Source organism: Panthera tigris, chromosome B3 (assembly GCF_018350195.1).
Source record: "Panthera tigris isolate Pti1 chromosome B3, P.tigris_Pti1_mat1.1, whole genome shotgun sequence".
In the NCBI taxonomy this organism is placed as follows: Eukaryota; Metazoa; Chordata; class Mammalia; order Carnivora; family Felidae; genus Panthera; species Panthera tigris.
This window is the reverse complement of record NC_056665.1, coordinates 67,433,667-67,456,642: the sequence shown is the minus strand read 5'-3', so window position 1 is coordinate 67,456,642 and position 22,976 is coordinate 67,433,667. Positions and strand designations below refer to the sequence as shown.

The window sequence follows — 22,976 nt, the reverse complement described above, 5'->3', positions numbered from 1 at the left end:
CAATACTTTGAGGGATCCTAGTCATTACCCTAAGGAAAATTATAACTCTTTAACGATTTTAAGAAGGTAAGTGATATGATCAGATTTGCATTTGCGTAAAATCACTGCCAGCAATATGAGCAATATGAAGAATGGGCTGGAGGAGAACAAGAGGAAAGACAAAAGATTTGGATGCCTAAGTCCAGAGAGAAAACAAGGGCGACGTGACTTAGTCTACAGAGAAGCAGACAGATTTAAAAGATACTTAGAATAGAAACATGTAAAATGTAAAGATTAGTTATGCTGCTGAGGGCCACAGGGCTGTTTCCCTAATTACAGCCAACCGCGGTTCACAATGCAACACAGTAAACAGGATGTAAATGCACGCTCTCGGATAAAACGATTGCTCTCGTCACAGATGCATCTACTTGGAGCAGGTGTCTTGTCAGACTCTCATCACTCCACTCAAAGCCTAGGTTATTCAACGGCTAAGAAAAACCCTATTCCGCCCTCTCTTAGCCATTATCTCTGCTACGAAACTTTGCCAGTCTCAAATAGGCTAGGGTGCTGTTTCTTCTGCGAAGAAACGAGTGAATGAAGCGACGAACGAATGCCTCCTGGGTGCTCCCAGTCCCAAGGAAAATCCCACCCCCCAGGCCTTGGGGCCTCGACATCTCCTCCCTTCACACACACCAGAGTCGCCCAAGCGCACCTGCGTTACGAACTCCGCGTTGATCTGGGACACAGTAGGAGCCACGATTTTCTTGGGCTGAGCAGGGGCCGCCATGGCAGCACTCTTACTACGCTCCAGTGGTAAGGAAAGGTCCGTAGGAGGAACGGTGAACCCGATACACTTCCCCTAACAGGCAGCCACGGCTGCCTAATTCTCCGAAGCAAGGGCCAGCCAGCCGATAGGTCCTCAGCCTTCACAGTCCCACAAGAAACGCGTACAACAGCCCGTACATTTCCCCGGAAGCGGAACTGAACAGGGACGGAAGTTCGTGTAGGCGTTGGGTCTGAGCTAGAGAAAGCAGGGGCTTCGGCCTCCTCCGCATGCTCCCCCTAGCGGACATCTGAGAGAACACACCCAGCAGTCTGGACGGGGTCTCAGTGATAAATCTCAGGTAGGTGGTGTTGTGAGGGTTTTTCGTGGTAGAGTTAGTTGCAGAGGAGGGGGGAGACTTGACGAGGGGGTTCTCTCCACCCTAAAAAAAAAAAAAAAGAAAAAAAAAAAACCAGCCTGGTATGCAGGGCTCAGTTTTAACTGTTTTTACCAGATTCATGGAGGTATATAAGTTGACATACAATGTACTGCATGCACAGATTTAGGGTGTAAAATTTGATCCGTTTTCAGTCATACGTCCGTGAAACCATCACCAAAATCAAGATAATACGCATATTCAACGCCCCTCAAAGTTTCCTCATGACTTTTGCAATCCATCCCTGTCGCCCAGATAAGGGGCTAAGAGGTTAGTGACTGAAGAGGCAATGGAGGAAGTAAGTGTAAAATGCATTTTCAACATAAAGGAAAAAAATATAACAGTAACCTGAGAACAGATAGGACTGACGTTGTTTGTCTTAAGGGCTATCTCTTTTTACTCTAAGCGCAGTGGAAATTTTTGATTGCCTATCCTCCCTTCTTTCCAAACACAACTTCAAATTTGACCATTATCCATATCCATACTGTTTTATATTGTATATGTAAAATAGAAAACATAAAAAGATGCATTCCCTTGCTTTCCAGAAGCATGTAGTTTTGTTCAGTGATTCTCAAAGGGTAGTAGTCTCAATATAGCAATAACAGCTAACCTGCATAAGTGCAAATTCCTGGGCCCAACACCAGACATCAGAAACTCTGAGGGTGCGGTTTAGTAATCTGTGCTTTTAACAAACCCTTTACATGATTTCAGTGCACACTAAAGTTTAAAAACCACTGATCAACAGTGACAAGAGAGTTATGAACGAAAAGCGGTGCGAGCATAGGGGATGGAGTGTTTAAGGCAAATCAGAAAAGCTTCCGAAGGAAGTTGTAACATTTAAGTTCAAACTCAAAGCATGAGTAGAAACTTGCCAATGTATATGCAAAATATTATGTGTTCCATATTCGTTTAATAATACCATGGCGCCATTTTTCTTTTCAGTTCTTTCCCCCTCCTAATGCTAACAGAACTCCAGCAGTTAGCCCTGAAACTTAAGCTCTTCTAACCAGCAACAGAAAGCTCGACAAGATAGGAATTAAATGTTCTTTCCCTGATTGTAAAGAGCAGATATTCTGTACCATCAAACACACCTTGGGGCGCTTGGCTGGCTCAGTAGGTGGAGCATGGATTCTTGATTTCAGAGCTTTGAGTTTGAGCTCCTGTGTTCAGTGTAGAGATTACTAAAACAAACAGTAGTCCTTGAAAATGTTATTTCTAACAAAAAATTCTCATAAGTTACTTAGACTTCAAAATTGTTGCTCTGTCTTAAAACTGTAGTTCTAATAGGTTGTCTTCTGTAACATGTAAATTGAAATATTTTCAGGGTGCCTGGCTGACTCAGCCAGTAGAACACGTGACTCTTGATGTCAGGGTTGTGAGTTCAAGCCCCATGTTGGGATAGAGATTACTTAAAAATAAAAAATAATAATAATAAATCAGTTCATCATTTCAAAAAGTTTTCTGCAAGCCAGTTTTAAACTTTAGTTTTCCCCATAATTATGGAAAACCAAATAAAATCCGGCTCAACTAAATTTAATCTTTGAGTAGAGTGTGAAAGTCTATATCTAATTTAAAATAATAGTAGGTAAACCAGATGGAGACAAGAATATACATGGGAGGAACTAATTCTGTATTTCTTTAGTACAAATCTGGAAAGGAAGGGCAGAGGATAAATGGTTAAGCAGGTAGATCATGTGACATGAAATGGAGTTAACATATCCTTTTGTAGGTGATAAGAAGGTATCAGGGGCTCCTGGCTGGCTCAGTCGGTTAAGCGTCCGACTTCAGCTCAGGTCATGATCTCGCGGTTCATTAGTTTGAGGCCCGCATCGGACTCTGTGTAGACAGCTGAGTCTGGAGCCTGCTTCAGATTCTGTGTCTCCTTCTCTCTCTGCCCCTCCCCTGCTCAATCTCTCTAAAATAAATAAACATTAAAAAAAAAAAAAAAGAAGCTATCAAAGAAATGTAATAAAAAGGAAAAGTAAAAAATAAGTTGGGGCACCTGGGTGGCTCAGTCAAATGAGCGTCCCACACTCCTTTTGGCTCAGGTCACGATCTCATGGTTCCGGGGTTCAAGCCCCATGCTGTTAGCGTGGAGCCTGCTTGGGGTTCTCTCTCTCCCCCTCTCTCTCAAAATAAATAAATAAACTTTAAAAAATAGGTAAAAATGGAAATGATTAAATATCCATGTTAGGAAATTCAGTGTAGAAGGTGGATTGGAGTGGGCCCAGGAAAGTGTTTGGCAATTGGTACCTTATGCCAGTATTATGTGATTTTCCCTTTTTAAAGAAAAAAAAAAAAGTCCAAACTGTATAATTTGAAAGTTTATTTTTAAAATATTCTGAAATTTGAATTCTCCAAGACTCTTAATCACCATCTACTTTCCTTCAACACACACACATTTTGTCCTAAAATTGTTGGCCCTACTGCAGTACAAAACAAGAAACAATAATTCCACTAACTCAGCCAATCAAACTACTTCAGGAAGTAATCATGCTACAGCCTGGAATCACCGAAACAAAAAAATTTTAATAAATCTCCTTAAAGATATTTATAAAGTTTATTTTTTCAGAAAACCAAAGTGATTGATTCAACAATACCAACAGTTCTAGCATGCAGCAAATCATGTAACATCTAATGTTTAATCTTCTTATGGATGTATACAGTTTACTTTCATTCCTATAAAGTTTCCACAAGAAGCTTGCAATGATAAAGGTAAATAAGTATTTTGTTACAGGTACTTCAAATAGCACTACAGTACATCTTTGACAAAATTTGTACAATATTCCAACTTTCAATATGAAACAGCTTAAAAAGGCATGGGCCAAAAAAAAGTATAGTAGTTATCACTTAAGTAAAGAAAGTCTAATAATCATACAAGCACAACACTATTAGAACTCTCCCTGTTTGGGTTGGGAAAGGACTAAATGAGACATTTACTTCAAATAAAATTACATAAATAGTTTTGGAAAATCCCAAAATACATAACTTCAGACGAAAACCCCTTGAACCTATATTCTTGGAAAACAGGAACTAGTTATTCCTTGTTTTTATGCAATAGGTATGTTCTTGAAAAGTTTTGTGTACAGCAAATTCTGTAAACCATCATGTTGCCTGCACTGGAGGAACATATCTGAAGGAAATCGAAGATAAATTATTCTTTAAAACATGATTCTCCTGCACATTTATACATCACTGAGCATTCTCTGTACTGTTGTTTTATGTCTGTGTATTAAACCCAAGGTTCTCAAAATGCGTTTGGAAAAGAAGATACCAATGTCCCCTCCTCTCTCCTGCTACACAAAGACAATTTTTAGAGTATGACACAGAGCTTACAAAGCAAAGAATGTTCATTTTATCCATTCTCAATAGAGGGCTTGCCACTATATTTGTGATAGGACAAATACCCACCTGTTCTTTTAGAAAGCTAATGGTTATTTTCTTTAATTACTAAGAAATCTCATTCTTAAAGATTTTACTAAAAAATGGCAAATATGAAGGACAATTTGTGATTGTGTAAGTCTTTTATAGCTTAAGATTCAATATTTCCCAAATAATGACAGTGCTGTTTAGAAAAATGATACCCTCAATTCTGCAAGCACTTTATTCCTATATGGGAATAATTACCTTACTTATCAAAACAATTTATGAATTATCAAAATAATGTTCTTTAGCATTAGACTCTTGCAAGAAACATAGACTTAAAAACTAGAACTAGACCTGGGACATCTGGGTGGCTTAGTTGGTTAAGCCTCTGACTTTGGCTCAGGTCATGATCTCACGGTTCATAGTTTCGAGTCCAGCATTGGGCTCTGTGCTGACAGCTCAGAGCCTGGAGCCTGCTTCAGATTCTGTGTCTCCATCTCTCTCTCTGCCCCTCCCCCACTCATGCTCTCACTCTCTCTCAAAAATAAATAAACATTAAAAAAAATCAAAAAGAAAATAAACTAGAACTAGACCTAGTCCTTGCCATTTGATCAAACTTAACAGATTTACTTAAGTCATATCACCACCCAATGCATGAGGCATTAAAACAAAGTTTTACTAAAGTAAATCAAAGTCTTAGGGAGATGCAGATCTAAAGGGGAGTCTTAAGTCTACAGCTACTGCTGTCAATCACCAAGTAAATAGATGAATTGCATTTATTCCTCTGAAAAGATAACACTGCATACAGAACATCAAAGAGATTATGGCACTTGGACAATATTCCTGATAAGTAAACATGGTAAATGTATACAGGTGCATACTAACTTCTCTCCTACTTTTAAATTTGGGAAAAACAGCAAGCTGGGCAAAAAACCAATTCTAATCACTTGTGGAAAAGGAGGTGAAGCTACCAGAATCCTAAGAATAGCTTGCAAAAGACCAATGAAAATAATACTGTGATTTTCTCATCCATCTTCACTTTTACTGCTTTTGTATTTTTTACTTACAAGAGAAAAAAATTTTGCAATGGAATTTGAGCCATAGGTGGACAAAATTATGCTTTCGTGTGAAATATAAAACAAGTAAAATGTAGTGGGGCTATTTGCTGCAGCTAAAAACCAATTTTTACCTCTCAGTCTTAAGGAGATGGCATGCCTTAAGGAATAAGTCCTTTTAAAAAAAAAAATGAATGAACTGAGTTATTGTACCACATCTTGGATTTATATTTTCAGTACAGCCAAAGTATATATTAAAATAAAATAAATGCTTACTGTGTGGCATCAAACCATGTTCTTCCCCCTAAATTTAATTTGGCTGTTCCTAAAACATCCTATTAATTTTCTACATACTGTATCTTGCTTCCTACTATGCAGAACAAGCAACTGCCTATGAAATCACCCAACCTAGTGAAGGCCTTTTGGTAAAAATACATTTAAAATGATACAGGCTTTAAGACCAAGATTATCAGAGACTACGAATGTGTTACTGGTTCTGTCAGTTACGTAACTGAATTTGAGAACCACTTTCTCTTGTGGTTAGTCACTCCTTAAAGTGAGTAAGTTGATGTCTCTTCCAATGAGGAGCCTGTCTGAATGTTTTGCCACAGACTGAGCATTCAAATGGCTTCTGCCCTGCGTGAATTAGATAGTGTCTTTCCAGTTTAGATGGAGATCTAAAACTCTTGGAACAAACGCTGCATTGGTAGAGAAGGCCATCATTCCTCTCCGCCCGCCCTGAATAACCACAACAGTGACCGTGATGGCTCTGCTCTGACTGCAAAAGTACACTGGAGAGATAGGGCTGCCTGTTCCTATAGGGGGGACTAAGAATGAAATCCTCCGATTCTGCCTTAACTTTTATTTCTGATATTTGATCTGACTCTGAGGCCTCATATTTTTGGAAACCGGGAGTCTGACATTGTTGGGAAGCATTATAGTTAACATTATCACCTGGATGAATGAGAAGTTGGTTCAAATTTTCAAATTCTACTTGGCAAAGAGATCGTCTATAAGGAATCTTATCAATATGAGTTAATTTGTGTCTTTTTAAATGAGCTGACTGTCTAAAAGATTTCCCACAAACATTACAGCCAAAAGGCCTCTGTCCAGTATGAATTAAATAGTGTCTTTGTAGTTTGGATATAGAAGGGAACACTTTCTCACATTTGTCACAAGGACACATCTTATGTCCAGTATGTAGGTTTTCACTTGGAACTGAAAAACCACACTGAAGCACTTCATAGTTATTAAAGAATTCCTCACCTGATGAACCGTAGATAGATACGTCTTTATTATTCGCTGAATTATCTATAGTTAACATGTTTTCTGTCGTAAGGATACCTTTCAAGTTTTTACCCACATTTTGGTTCTGGAAGTGTTTTTGCCAAGAAAATGGCAAAGTCAATGTTTTCTTCTTTTTATTGCCAACTGTCTTGTATGTTCCATGCTTGCCAAGAGGACCCATAAATGTTCTCTGGGTTTGTTCAGGGCTCTGCTCACCAGAAATAAGATCACAATTTTCCAAGAAATTGTTTTTAAATACTTTTTTCTCAGATCGAAGATTATCTAATTTCTTACCCCCAGCACGTTTAAGTTTAGCCAAGATTTTTTTAACAACGGTTTTATAGTTGTGGCTTCTTTTGAGCCTGCTTGGCATTTTGCCACCTCTGGCAGGAAAACACTTATGTCCATTGAGAATCTGCTCTGATTCAAAACACTCTTCACACTCTGGACACTGAAAAGGGACGATATAAATAGAGTGGACATCAAGTGGATTATTCTCCTCAGATTCACCTAAATCACCATTTTCCAAACTATCCTGCTTTGCATTTAATTTATTAGGCAGCGGGCATGATTCTGGACTCTTCACCTTTAATGAAAGAGTCTGAAAGGTCTTATTCCTGGTATGGATTTGTTTATGCTTCAGAAGTTTGCTTTGAATCTTAAATCCTTTTTGACAAAAACAACATTGAAAAGGTCTTTCTTCTGAATGCGTGAGTTGATGAATTTTTAAATGAGTTGACTGTCGGAAAGACTTACTGCACAGGACACACTTAAAAGGCCTCTGACCAGTATGAATAAGTGCATGCCTATCAAGTTTTGATTGTGATGGAAACATCTTGCCGCAGATCGTACATGCATGAATATTCTTTCTTTTCTTTGTAGGGCTGTATGCAGGATCAGATTTAGAGCACGGGTGTAATGCCCATCTTTCCTCTGTGGTAAAAGTATGATACATCCCATATACCGGCTTTTCTTGCTTGGCCTCCAGCAATCTTCTGACCTGTTTAACGTCATTCTGGTAGGTTTCATTGTGAAGTTGTTGGTGCTTCACAAACGTCTTCAGATTTTTAAAGTGGCGTTGACAAATGCTACATTTAAAAGGCAGATTATGAGTTAGTTGATGTCTCTCCAGATGAACCAGTTGTCTAAAAGTTTTATGACACACATCACATTCAAATGGCTTTTGACCAGTATGAATGAGATAATGCCTAGCTAATTTTGATGGCGTTTCAAAGTGCTTGAAGCAAATATTGCAAATATATGGCCTGTTTCTAGGTAGTTTGTTGGCTACTACACACTGTTGAATCTTTAGCATTTTTAAATTGTTTTCAGCCATCATATTCTTCAGTGATATACTCTGATGAACTCCATGTTCTTAAACTCCACAGATGTCTAAAAATTAAAAATAAAAATGTATTAATTTAAAACTTATTCATATGAAAAGAAATAATTGTCTTTTGGCTAAAGATATTAAGGGTAGAGAGGAACCTGGACTTTTTCTATGTTTATAAGTAAGTTAATAACTATTTTAGATGAATACTTTAGAATCATAAAACTAACTTCATACATAGAAATGATGAGTCTTTAAATTAAAGAAATCTTTAGGGGCGTCTAGCTGACTCAGGAGATAGAGCATAGGACTCTTGATCTCAGGGTTGTGAGTTCAAGACCCAAGTTGGGTATAGAGTTTACTTAAAAAAAATAAAATTAGGAGCGCCTGGGTGGTTCAGTTGGTTCAGCGTCTGACTTCGACTCAGGTCATAATCTTGCAGTTCCTAAGTTTAAGCCCCACAATGGGCTTTTTGCTGTCAGCACAGAGCCCACTTTGGATCCCATCTCCCTCTCTCTGCCCCTCCTCCACCTCACTCATGCTCTCTCTCTGTCAAAAATAAATAAACATTAAGAGAGGGAAATTAAAAAAATAAATTAAAAAAATATATATCTAAAAATCAATATTAGTTGGATTTCTAATTGAGATAATGCATTAAAAGGGGACTGAAATGAATTTCTTAACATTAAATAGACCTTTTAATTCCAATTTTCCTAGTTCTCTAGTAAGTAGCTTTGTCAGTATTTGTTTTGTCATTTAAAAAAAATTAATCTAGACAGGTAAGAAGTGTAAGAATTAAAATATAATACTAAAAATAAGATGTACTTGCATTTAATTATAGCATACCATGGGCACAATCTGAGAAGGCAATGTTTCAGATACCAAAGTTGGATTTCTTAGCCACCTCATTAACAGTATTTATTTTTTTATTTTTATTTTTATATAGAGAGAGTGTGAACAGGGCAAAGGGGCAGAGGGAGAGAGAGACAGAATCCCAAGTAGGCTCCATGCTCAGCTCAGAGCCTGATGCAGGGCTTGATCCCATGACCCTGGGATCAACGCCTGAGCCTAAATGGAGTCAGCCGCTCAACTGACTGAGTCATCCAGGCGCCCATAACAGTATTTACTTTTAATTACTTCTTTGGACCAACAAAGACAACATGGACAGCTGGGAGAAAATGGCCCAGATAACTGGGGTTCTAGTCCTAGATTTGTCACCATATGATCTCAGTGGCAGAAAGAAAGAAATACAGATTCTTCATCTCTAAAATGGGAAAAATGCCTCCTGGCCTGCCTACCATATCAAGTTGTGAGAATCATGGAGATAATGCATCTGAATGTGCTGGAAAACTGTGAAGCAATACACAAATGTAAGGTATTACTTAGCTCAACAGTAATCAAATTTTAAAGCTTTATCCTTGTCTGCATAATTTTTTAGGGTTTCTACCTAAGAAATAAATACATTAACTAAATTTGTATTTATGTCTTCTTTGCATTTTGTTGTTCAGCTCTCAAAAGACATGTACAAAAGCAATGAGGCAAATTGGCTACTTCTATATTTATCAATGGCTAAGTAATTTGAAAGTTGAGTGTGGTTCACTTTTCAGACAATATAATAAAAGGATCATTTTGGTCTTGAAGTTAATATGAAGATAAAAATGGTTTCTCCAATATCCCCCTGGAGGACACATTCAAAAGTTTACCAGGTATTTTCACAAAAACCTATCTTCCCTTTTATCAGAAACCAATTTTCTTCTAATCCTTTTACTACCTTAAATAAGGGGATCAGAGATTTAAAAAAAAAAAAAAAAAAGCTCCTCTAGCTTTCTCATCTAATGTATTTTCTCATTGAGATCAGAAAGTTGATCAATCTACCAGAAACTCCGCGTTCTTCTTTCTGTCAGCTGATCTTGCGAATATTCAACATATATGCTATTTGCTATTAACTGCCTTGTCCTAGAAGACACCTTAAACACAAAGTCACAAACACACCCACTGTGGTTCTCTTCAGCAATGTGAATTAGAAACATGCAAAAAATTCATTTACTGAGCAAGTATCTTCTACCAGTTGCTGTATCTCTGTTTTTCAAAGTGTACATCGCTACCCACTAATGGATTATGAAATCAATATAGTGGGTTATGATCAGCAATTTTGTTTAATAAAAAGTAGAATATATCAGATTGTATTACAAATAGTAAAGATAAATACGGTTTTGTGAAACTTCTGTATAAAGATTAAGAAAGTTTGTGAAAGCTGTTCCTGGTGTTATCTCTTCAGACAACACTAGACAGAGGAACCCACAACAAATCAATCACTTTATTCAAAGTAACCAAATAATCTATTAGGTAAGATTGGGGCCCACAGGATGAGACAGGATTACTAAGGAAAGCAACAGTATCTGATTTTCTTCACTTGGCCCATATAACCCCCCAAATTTATCAAAAAATTTAATTAGAGGCCAAATGGAATATGCCACACTAGTCTATGCAAAATAAAAGACTCTGACTACAAGCCACTATATTAATTTACAAAATGTACTATATAACGCAGATATCCATGTTAGTGACAATCAGCTGTTGGTGCTATTAATATGCATTTTCACTACACGGAGTTACTGGTGAACAACCTCCAAATCCCTAAACATGCTAACACAGCAACAGTTTTGGGTATTAAAATTAAGTCATGAATCCAGTAAATTGCCAAGAACTTGGCAATTTATTTCATTCCTGTCGAGCTATCAGGTGTCAAGGTGGTCAATTAGGACAATGAGCCAAAATGAAAGTAATAATCAAGCCTTTATTCACTTACTGCCACAGTGCAAGCAAAAGGCAAAACAAGTACTGGTTCCCCAGGGTCCATTGAACAGAACTATACTAGGTGAGGATCAGATGGATGCAGTGCACACAATCATCTCTCTGCAGAGGAGGCCAGAACAAAAAGGCTTCTGCCTCCTCATGGATCTGTGGGCCAGGGGAAGACGAAGGAAGGGAAGACGAAGGAGTGGAAAGGTCCTGAGTCAAAACGGAGAAAAGTACCTCAAGCAAGTCCCTCCCCCCACCTACCCAAAGAGGTCTTGGTGGGCACCGAGGCACCTGGGAAATACTTCAGCCAAGATCTTCAGAATGGAAGTACCTGAGCCAACAATGCAATCTAGTATAAGCCTGGGTAGCAGGAGGGAAGGAGTGAGTCCTTGACTGCAACTCCCCCCAGAAACTGGCCATGCACAAGTCTGGTGTGAAGAGGGCAGTTTCCTCCAGAAGGCCAGCCAGCCAAAACCATGCAATTGTCTACAGTCGGGCCTGAAAGATCACACAAAGGATTCTGGCCTACAGCTGACCTCCTCGATTCCTACTGTATAGTTTTCCTCTTTAATAGTTTCCATGGAATACTCTTGAAAAAATCCCACACTTGCACCACATACAACAACCATCTCCGATTCTAACAGGGTTCCTATGCCAGAAAGTGTCTATGGCTGATCACCTACCACTAGCACTAAAACTGTATTCTGTTGTCACTTGCCTTCACACCATGTGGGAAAGCACTTACTGGGAGCCCTGTACTGTTGGAACCATTGGTGGCAACCAGTGATCTCATCTGCTATTTATAAGCCATAGCTTCGGGATCCCCAATGCTCCAAGTGCGGTACCCTATGTACTTATACAGGGTGCATATTAATTTGATAAAGCTCCAAATCCCACTTCAACTGATTCTCTGTGCTCTCAATTGATATTTTTGTTGTTGGTAATCCCAAAGAAGAAACAAACAAACAAACAAACAAGACCAAGCCAACACCATGTTGTTTTTCCTATGTTAAATTGAAAATAAAAAAAAGTAAACCTCAGAGGTTCAACCTGAAGATTATTCTGACAACTGCAAGACAACACTCTGTTGGAAGACTGTAAAAACCGATTTAAAAAATTCCAAGACGCTTCCCGACTGAAAGCCTGTTGGTTTTTTACCCTTACCTAACACCATCAAAGCGAAATAAGGATCTCACAAAAAGCAAGTGAACAAAAAAAGACCGGAGAGAAACTTGGATCACTTCCAGCTGGGGAATAATCTCTGGCGACATTGATCACAACCTTTCCTCCTTTGTGGCCGCTTCTGCCCCACTTCCCCTGGCCCACTCTCGTGGCCTTGAACCCTCACCTCTCGTCCCAGAGGGGCTGAAATGGACAGAGGACCCTGACATCTGGCCGTCGCCCTAATCGTCCACAACCAATAAGCACCTAGGGGGTCCAGCCGAATCCAGAGACTGCAAAATCCCACACTAGGAAAGGAAGGGTGAAAACTGCTTTGGCCGCAGCCAGGGGAAAAATGCCACAGGCGACTCGACCCACAGCAGGGGAAAAGCATCCTTTCTGCGCCTTCCTCTAGGAGACAGACTGCCGTCCCCCATGAGACGCAGTCGGGAGGCGGGGAAGTGGAAAAGGAAAGGGGCTAAGGTCTTGGCGCCCCCGCTGTGGGTCCCCGGACACCTTGGAGAGATCGAGGCAGGCCCGACCCTTCCCGAGGATCGCTCCACCTCACACACGGACTCCTCAAGTCCTCCTCACGCACCTGGAGCTGGCACGGACCGGGTAGGCGCGCATCTCAGGGCCCAGACGCCGCGAAGGCTACGGGCGCACGTCCGCAGGGCTGGCGCGGCGACGGGCTGAGCGCGCAGGCGCGGCGCTCGGGAGCGCCCAGGGACGCGGTCCGGCTGGAAACCGGCTCCCCCCACCCCAGGGCCGCCCTTCCTTAGGCGTGGTCTGCCAGGGGGCTGGGTGGTGGTGGGTGGGGGCTCCAGAGGTGGGTCCCTACCCCCAGCGCCGCCCACACCGCAGTGCCCTCGCGGGCGGAAGAGAATAGACAAGTGGAGAAGGGCGTTTGTTGAGATGGCTCTGACAATTCGAGGAGATGAATGTAAAGTGCTCAACATAGTGCCTAGAGCGTAGTAAGCCCTTAAATAGCTTTATCATGTATTACTTTTTATATTAAACACAACTTTATAAAGTGATAGGATCTCATTTTAAAAATGAGCAAAATGAGGCTGAGGCGATAAGAAACACACCGTGTCACACAGCTGATAGATGGTAGAGATGGAATTTGAACACAGGTAGGCTAGTACTAGACCTGAACTTTTAATTCACTACTTCTTCCCAAATTATAGATCATCTCTGTATTGTATGTGGACACAAGTAAGGGTTAAATGTTGTAGTTAAGTTACAGACTTGGGTGGCACATTATTATTGAATAAGATGTTTAAGATGTGAATAAGATCTACCCGAAATTTTAAGTACAAAAGACATTGGAAAATTATTGTGGATTTTTGCAGGTTCAGACTGTAACTGTCTCAGCTTGAGAGATGAGGTCATGAGGACAGGTAACAAGCACATTTTCTTTCAACTGTAAGTAACTTCCTGCATTACTTTTCAAGGACCACTGACAACAAAAATGGTTATTTCTAATGTCGATATACGTTCCTCTATTTAAAAAGGAAAAAGTTGGGCCAGTGAAAAGTAAGTGTCTATTTTCCGTGTGGTAACATGAGGAAATGGCTAATAGAAAATAAGCTTTTGCTTTTTATATAGCAACCTTGGAGGAGTCACATTTGGAAAAGGTTGAAGCCCTTACTTTCAACAGAAGCAGAGACAGAGAGAGGAGGGGAAAACCTTTAGGTGTCCTAAGTACTAACCCCAGTATGGGGACTCTGTGTGTTCAGATAACCCTTGGGGACTTGCTCCATTCTGCAGCTTCTCCTGGAAGTTCAGCTGACTAAACCATGCAAACAATTGCATCCATCACCAGCCACATAAATCCTCAGGAAAGATATGAAACTGTGAGAGAATATTACGTGAGATTTGGAACCAATGGAGGGTGCATTGCCTGCAAAATACATAGGCCTTTGCACCAAGAGCCTGAATTTGGAGTGTGGAACACAGATGAGACATGAATAAGCAATTCTCCAAGGCCACATACCCTACATCATAACTTTCCCCCATTCACTCTGAAAGCCATCTCAGGAGCCTTCTGGGGAAAAGGAGAAGTTATCACAAATAGGTCATCAGAAAGATTTCACTGATTAGGTAAGATTTGAATGGGGACTCAGCAATGGGTACAATATGGATAAACAGAAACTGTAAGGGCAGGATAGAACATTGTAGGGAGGGATGGTAGTGACAAGGAAAAATGGCAAGACATACCTTTGAGTTAGTATCTTACCTCTGCAACTCACTAGTATATGTCCTCAAAAGTTACTTAATCTTGGGGCACCGGGGTGGCTCAGTTGGTTGAGCATCTAACTTTGGCTCAGGTCATGATCTCAGGGTCCGTGGGTTCGAGCCCCACGTTAGGCTCACTGCTGTCAGCACAGAGCCTACTTCAGATCCTCTGTCCCCCCCTCTCTGCCCTTCTGCTTGCACTCTCACTCTGAAAAATAAATAAAAAACTTTTTTTTTAAAAGTTATTTGACCTTTCTGAATCTCAGTTCCCTCATCTGTAAAATGGGGATATAATTAATCATTCATTGGCATATGAATGAATCAATCAACCAATGACATATCCTGTACAAAGTGCGAAAGATTCATTTCTTAGTATATGAAGTCCTTGAAGTCAATGTAGTTTTCAGCTTAGAACAATGTACAAGGAAGTACAATGTGATAAGAGAAGATGTGTAGAGGGCAGGAGGGAGGAGGAGGAATGTCTAAAGCTATCTGGGGCTTCAGGTGGAGACTGTCTTTGAGCTGAGGCTTTTTTTGTTTTTATTTATTTTTTAATGTTTATTTATTTTTGAGACACAGAGAGAGACAGAGTGTGAGCAGGGAAGAGGCAGAGAGAGAGGGAGACACAGAATCCGAAGCAGGCTCCAGGCTCTGAGCTGTCAGCACGGAGCCCCACATGGGGCTCTAACTCACCCAACTGCGAGATGAAGACCTGAGCTGAAGTAGGGACACTTAACCAAATGAGCCACCCAGACTCTCCTGGATTCTACAAACTTTTAATTAATCATTATCTACATTCCAGCTGTCATTCCTCTATTTCAGGGAATATGAAAATCCTTTTTTTTCTGCATTACCCCCAAATGTCTTTATTTCTTGTGGTACATGACACTCACTGAGGGTCCTAAGAGGCAGTCCCCAGTTCAGATCTATGAGAGACCCTGACTCAGTGGAAGTAGCAGTTATAGAAGGAATCTTTCATCAGCCCTGTACTGAGTTGCATTGTGTCCCCCCAAAAAGATGTGTTCAAGTCCTAAGCCCAAGAACCTGAAAATGTGACTTTATTTGGAAATAGGGTCTTTGCAGATAGAATTAAGGATTTTGATAGTAAGTGATCCTTGGTTTGAGGTAAGCCCTAAATCCAATGATGATTTGCCTTATAAGAAGAGGAGGGGCACCTGGGTGGCTCAGTCGGTTGAGTGTCCAACTTCAGCTCAGGTCAGGATCTCACGGTTCATGAGTTCAAGCCCCACATCCATCTCCCTGGCGCTGTCAGCATAGAGCCCGCTTCAGATCCTCCGTCCCTCTCTGCCCATCTCCCACTTGCACTTTCTCAAAAATAAATAAAACATTTTAAAAAAGAAAAAAGAAAAGGACACAGAGACACACACAGACACGCAGAGGAGAAGGCCATGTGAATAATGAGGTTTTGGGGTAATAGTGGGTGAGGTTTGTGGGGTCAAGAGCTGACGGCCAAGAAAGAATTCTTGAAGATGTCTTTGGTGCAAAAAGATGACTTTATTAAGGCATGGGGACAGGACCCATGGGGACAAAGAACTGCCCTGGAATCCTGTGGAGAGACTGGTTATATATTTGGGAGTTGGGGGAAGTTTCTAGTGAGATTTTCATATGCTAAAGAAGACTCCCAGGATAGCGGAGGACTAGCTATTGTCAAGCTAAGGTGGTTTTCCACCTAGCAAATCATTAGCATTGAGACAATAGGGAGTTCCTGGAGAAAGTTTTACTCTGCCAGCCTCAAGTATTTGTCAATGGGCTGCAGGTTATAAGGAAATTTAGTTCTATCTGCCATTTCCTTCTGCCTGTGTTTCCCACATCACTATGGAGGGGTGATGTTGGGACTCTAGGAAACTGAGCTTGATAAGACTGCCTTTTTCTTGTAATTTGCTAAGATTTTTGTAAACTGATGGAGACTGAGGTCCTTTAGTTTTTCCCCTTTCCTTTGATCTGGGGTAGCCAGGAGAACCAGAGGAACATCACACATATCCCACCTGGGGGTGGGGGTGGGGTGTTGGGGGGGTGGTTTAAGGCCTGTCAGCTTGCCTTATGCTCCCTTATCATGGAGACAAGAAGCTGGAGTGACACAGTCAGAGGCCAAGGAGCCTCCAGGCTACTACAAGCTAGGAGGGGCAAAGAAGCATTCACCCCCAGATCCCCAGAGGGACCTTGGACCTGCCGAAACCTTGATTTCAGTCTTCTAGCCTGCAGAACATGAGAATAGATTTCTGTTGTAAACCATGCATTTTGTGGCCCTTTGTTACAGCCATATGAATGATGAGGCTTTTGGGGTGATCGTGGAGTTCATGGGGCCTGGAGCCCTGAAAACTGATGTAAGTCCAAATATTTTTATTTATTCCCTTGACATTTATTGAGCACACTTATGTGCCAGGCAGAGAAACAAGACAGGCAAAGTCCTTGCTCTTACGCACGGCCTACATTCTGATAGTGATGGTGATGGGAAAGATAGGAAATAAGGAAACAATAAATAAACAAGATAATTTCTGATGGATAAAAGGACTATTGGGACAAAGACAAAATTGAGGTGTCTGAGTGATGAGGGAGTGTGGGGCAAGCTGAGGGCAAAATACAGGCTGGCACCCCACCCCCACCTGGGTGGAATATGTATGATATTCCTCGGACACCCCTGGCTACCCAAGAACAAAGGAAAGGGGTTTAAGTGCTTGCCATGATGATGTGGGAAACTAAGGCAAATGGAAAGTTAAATTCCCTTACTGCCTACAGCCCATTGACAAGTCCTTGAGAATGGCAGAGTGACCTCCCTCTAGGAGCTCAGCTGCCTCGATGATGACACTTTGCTAGGGGCAAAAGAGAACCTTAGCTTAACATTATCCCAACCTTGAGGATCCTGTAAGTCTACTCCCTTTATCTCAACTGCCCCAAGATATATGCTGACAGTCATACTCCATGCTTATGCCCCCCCCCCCCCGCCATATATATCTGAAGGGTCTCATGACTCAGGTTTTATTAAACAATAATAAAGGGTGTTTCCCTACCAACAGCTAGCCCCTCAATGTCCTGAAAACCTTGCTTCCAAAATACCTTAGAGACTTACTCTATCCCTGATTCCCTTCCAACCTGAGGGTATATAGTGAATTACCTGTCACAACCCCAGTGCAGCTCTTCCTGTCCCAATGCTGTAATAAAATCACTTTTTTGCACCAAAGACATCTTCAAGAATTCTTTCTTGGCCATTGGCTCTGGACTCCCCCATCACCCCAAAACTACATCATGAGGACTTCTTTAGATTAAGTAGTCAGGGAAGGTCTCTGAGGATGATGAGGGAGCCAAAGGCAAGCTGAGACCAAGGCAGAAGCTAACACCCCACAACTTCCCCTCCCCAGGTGGGATATGTGTGATATTCCTCAGGCACTCCTGGCTGCCCAAGAACAAAGGAAAGGGAAAAACAAATAACACAAATAAATTATCACAGTCATGCGGGACATGAGTCTCCATCAGTTTACAGATGTCTTAGTAAATTACAAGAAAAAGGCAATTTATCGATAGCCTAATCTCCAGAAACCTATACACTCAGTTTCCAGGAGCCCTAATATCACCCTCCCCTCCATAGAGATGTGAGGAACAAAGGCAAGAAGAAAATGATAGATAAAATTAAATTTCCTTATAACCTGCAGCTCATTGACAAATATTTGAGATAGGCAGAGTATAACACTTCTCTAGGAGCTCCCTATAATCTTAATGTTAATGCCTTACTAGAGAAAAAAATAACCTTAACTTGACTTCCAGTATCTTCTTTAACATATGAAAGTCCTTTCAGAAACTTCTCCTTTGCCTTTACTTGCCCCAACTCCATAGTATATAATCAGTCACTCCTCACAACCCCAGTGCAGCTCTTTCTGCCCATGGTCCTGTCCCCATGCTTTAATAAAATCACCTTTTTGCTCCAAAGATGTCTCAAGAATTCTTTCTTGGCCATCGGCTCTAGAGCCCCACCACCACTCCAAAATTGCATCAAAGAGATGACATCGAGCTGAAACCTGAATAATAAGAAAGAGCTAGTGATATGAAGATCCATCAATGGGAAGGGTGTTGCAAGCAATTGATCCAGCTGGTGCAAAGGTCCTCAGACAGGCATGATCTCGCTGTGATTCAGGAACTGGTAGGAGGTCAGGGGCTCTGAAATGACATTCAAGGAGGAAGTGTTAAAAAATTAAATGAGCTCAGAGAACAGAGGAGTCAGATCTTGTGTAGCCTTGTGGACCATGGTAAAGGGTTTGGGTTTTATTCCAGATGCAAGGGAAAGCACTTGGAAGGGTTTAAGAAGGTCTGATTTGAATTTTTAAATGATACCTACAGCAAGTTGAGTTAATTGAAGGAGTATGGAGAGATTGCATTGTGTCAATTTAGCTAAGCTGGAATTAAGTTTCCCAGAATTCCCTTCCCTGCATGGCTCAGAGTTGTCAAACCTCACAAAAAGATTTTTTTGTTTGCTTTTTGTTTTTAATTTACATTCAAGTTAGTTAGCATAAAGTGCAACAATGATTTCAGGAGTAGATTCCTTAATGCCCCTTACCCATTTAGCCCATCTCCCCTCCCACAACCTCTCCAGTAACCCTCTGTTTGTTCTCCTTATTTAAGAATCTTTTGTTTTGTTCGCCTCCCTGTTTTTATATTATTTTTGCTTCCCTTCCCTTACGTTCATCTGTTTTGTATCTTAAAGTTCTCATGTGAATGAAGTCATATGATATTTGTCTTTCTCTGACTATTTTTGCTTAGGATAGGTATTTATCTTTTGGATAAATACCTCATAGTGCAATTGCTGGGTTGTAGGGTAGTTCTATTTTTAATTTTTTGAGGAACTTCCGTACTGTTTTCCAGAGCGGCTGCACCAGTTTGCATTCCCACCAGCAGTACAAAAGAGATCCTCTTTCTCTGCATCCTTGCCAACATCTGTTGTTGCCTGAGTTATTTTTTTTTTTTAATGTTTATTTTTGAGACAGAGAGCATTAGTGTGGGAGTGGCAGAGAGAGAGGAGAGAGACAGAATCAAAGTAGTCTGCACATTGTCAGCCCAGAGCCCGATGGCAGGGCTTGAACCAATGAGTTGTGAGATCATGACCTGAGCTGAAACCAAGTCTGATGCTTAACCGGCTGAACCACCCAGGCAGCCACAAGTACAATTCTGTACACTATTTGGAAGGTAGAAAGAAGCAGTAGCCTATTGTTTTTACACTTGGAAGATGGGAGCAGAGCACAGGCACTCTTGCAGTAGATTTACATTGTTGTAATCTGCTGACTCACCCTCCTGGCCTGGGGCAACATCTGGCCCACAGCTCCTTCAGCTCCTGCCAAATTTTATCCTTCAGCTTCTCGAAGTCCTGGGCCAAGAGCATATTCAGTCCCATGACTAAGGGCATCAGCTTCTCCTGTGGGACACATGCCCTCATCCAAGTTGGAGGATTGGAAGTGATGAGAGACTGATAGTCTTTCCGATTCCAGTCCATCCTTGTAGATGTGTAGAAGCTTAACCTCCAGGTTCCAGTTGATTCTCACATCTCCTTCTCCTCCTTCATATTCATTGTCCCTTTTAAGTGCCAGAGCCTGGGGGGGTGTGGGGCACATACACTGTTTTATCAGCTTCTATAGTTGTGTGAGGCCAAAGCGCTATAACAAACTCATGTATATATAATATATACATATATATAGGAATTTATTTATATACTTTATATTTATTATTTATCTATATTTAAATATTTATATAGTTATATAATGTGTATATATTTATATAAATACATTTTATGTATTTAATATGTGATATATATTTTGTATATTTAAATTATATTTTATATTTGAAATATGTGTTATTTTATATAAATATTTATTATATATATGTATATTTTTTAAAGAACAGAACTTTATTAGGTTTGTTTAGCACACAGTAAGCTCATAAATTTGAAAACCATCTGTATGCCCTAGATTCTCACATCTGAAGCTCTACTCCCAATTCTTTCTCTGTCCCACATAGCCTACTCTGTATTTGGTAACTCCTCCTGGCTATCCCACTGAAACTTCACAATCAACATGAACCAAAATTCATTTATTATTGATTATGTCCTCTGAATATCCTTTAAATTCATTCACATGTTTCACATTAAAATATGATCATCATTTTCTCTCTCTGTGTCCTGGATTTTTCCAACAAAGCCTCATTTGGAATTTGCCAAATCCAAATTTTTTTCTCTTCCCTCCATGTTTTACTCAGAAACTAGAGTGGTCTTACTATACCCCAATTAAATCGTGTCAATCCTCTATTTAAAAATATCTTGAGTTACCCATTTTTTTTGTGGAAGAGAACTCAAATGTCCTAACTTTTCTTCAAAGCCTTTGCTTTTTTAATTCCAGTATAGTTAACATACAGTGTTATGTTAGTTTCAGGTATGCAGTATAGTGATTCATCAATTCTATACATTACTCAGTGCTCATCAAGGTAAGTGTACCCTTAATCCCCTTTACCTAGTTTACTCATTCCCCCCACCCCCCTCTGGTAATCATCATCTCTTCTCTGTGTTTAAGAGTCTGATTTTTTGTCTCTCATTTAAAAAAAAATATTTACTTATTTTTGAAAGAAAGAGCGTGAGTGGGAGAGGGGCAGAGAGAGAGAGAGAGGGAGACACAGAATCCGAAGCAGGCTCCAGGCTCTGAGCTGTCAGCCCAGAGCCTAATGCAGGGCTCGAACCCATGAACCATGAAATCATGACCTGAGCCAAAGTCAGACGCCTAACCGACTGAGCCACCCACAATGCCCTGTTTGTCTCTTTTTTGTTTGTTTGTTTGTTTGTTCATTTATTTTGTTTCTAAAAATTCCATATATGAGTGAAATGATATGGTATTTGTCTTTCTCTGACTGACTTACTGCACTTGGCATTATACCCTATAGATCCCTTCATATTGTTGCAAATGGCAAGATCTCATTCTTCTTTATGGCTGAGTAATATTCCATATTTTTACATATACCACAACTTCTTTATCTATTCATCTATTGATGGACACTTGGGTTGCTTCCATATCTTGGCAATTGTAAATAATGCTGTAGTAAATATAAGGGTGCATATACCTTTTTGAGTTAGTATTTTTATTTTCTTTGGGTAAATACCTAGTAGTGGAATTACTAGATCATATCATAATTCTATTTTAATTTTTTTATGCTATAAATTCTGTATTAAGAAAAAAGTTCAAATAAACATTACACCACAAGAAACTAGAAAAAGAAGAAACTTATCTGAAATTTAGTAGAGGAAGGAAATTACAAAGAAAAATCAGAAATAAATAAAATAGAAACCAGGATAAACAATAACCTAACATTGAAAGAAAGAAATGACTGTTTTTTTCCAAAAAAATAAACAAAATTGGCAATACTTTAACTACATTAACTAAGACAAAACAAGAAGACTCAAAAACTAAAATAGGAAATAGAAAACAATACAATAGATACCACAAAAATACATAGTGTGATAATAAATTACTATAAAGTTATGTACTAACAAATCAGATAACTTAGGGAAAAAAATCCAGATAATTGCTAAAGTCATATAAGTTACCAAGATTGAATCATGAATTTTGAATCCAAGAAATAGGGAATCTTCTTAGACCAATAACAAGAATGAAAGTTGAATTAGGAATAAAAAAATCTCCCAGCACAGCAAAGCCCGAGACTACATGATTTCAGTGGTGAATTCCACCAAACATTTCAAAAAATTATTAATGATAATATTGATCAAAATTTTACAAATAATAGAATAGAGGGAGCACATTCAAAATCATTCTATGAAGCCAGTACTACCCTGAAACCAAATCATGATAAAAAAACAATACAAGAATGAAAAAGTCTAGTTTGTCCCATATGAGTATTGCTACTCTGGCTTTCTTTTGACATCCATTTGCATCATAAATGCTTCTCCACCCTTCACTTTCAATCTGTAGGTGTCTTTAGGTCTACAGTCTTTTGTAGAGAGCATTTAGATGGGTCTTGTTTTTCCAATGCATTCTGACACCCTATGTCTTTTGATTGGAGCACTTAGTACATTTACATTCCAAGTAATTATTGATAGATATGTATTTAGTGCCATTTTTATTACTTGTTTTGTCATTGTTTCTGGAGATTTTCTCTGATCCTTTCTTGTCTTTGTCACTTTTGGTCTTTCCTTTGCACTCAAAGAGCCCCCTTTAATATTTCTTGCAGGGCTGGGGTGCCTGGGTGGCTCAGTCAGTTAAGTGTCAGTTCATAATCTCACAAATCATGGGTTTGAGTCCCACGTTGGACTCTGTGCTGACAGTTCAGAGCCTGGTGCCTGCTTTGGATTCTATGTCTCCCCTCTTTCTCTTCCCTCCCCTGCTCCCACTCTGTCTCTCTCTAAAATAAGTAAACATTAAGAAAAATTAAAAAAAAATATTTCTTGCAGGGCTGGTGTAGTGGTCATGAACTCCTTTAGTTTGTGTTTGTCTGGGACACTCTTTATCTCTCCTTCTATTCTGAATGATAGCCTTGCTATCATTGGGTAGAGTA

General features: G+C 40.0%; 2 protein-coding genes across 4 annotated transcripts in view; both read right to left on the bottom strand.

Annotated features, from left to right (window-relative positions):
• The window catches only part of AQR (aquarius intron-binding spliceosomal factor), a 91,510-nt gene extending 90,551 nt beyond the window's left edge, over positions 1 to 959 (bottom strand). The window contains exon 1 of the mRNA XM_007097623.3: positions 692 to 959. Coding sequence (XP_007097685.1) covers positions 692 to 766 — 75 coding nt within the window. The 5' untranslated portion in view covers positions 767 to 959. The remainder of the gene's footprint in view (positions 1 to 691) is intronic.
• Positions 960 to 1,121: 162 nt separating this feature from the next.
• On the bottom strand, positions 1,122 to 12,993 carry ZNF770 (zinc finger protein 770). Of its 3 annotated transcripts, none has more exons than XM_015544509.2 (3): positions 12,778 to 12,989; positions 6,866 to 8,278; positions 1,122 to 1,184 (listed from the first exon to the last, which is right to left on the bottom strand). In XM_015544509.2, the coding sequence occupies exons 2-3, from the start codon at positions 8,223 to 8,225 to the stop codon at positions 1,138 to 1,140; spliced, it is 1,407 nt and encodes a 468-aa protein (XP_015399995.1). In that variant the 5' UTR covers positions 8,226 to 8,278; positions 12,778 to 12,989; the 3' UTR covers positions 1,122 to 1,137. The 3 variants fall into 3 exon arrangements, with proteins under 3 accessions (XP_015399995.1, XP_042845164.1, XP_007097686.1); XM_042989230.1 differs by lacking the exon at positions 1,122 to 1,184 and adding an exon at positions 3,524 to 4,311; XM_007097624.2 differs by lacking the exon at positions 1,122 to 1,184 and having other exon boundaries at positions 5,061 to 8,278; positions 12,778 to 12,993.
• Between the last annotated feature and the right edge of the window lie 9,983 nt (positions 12,994 to 22,976).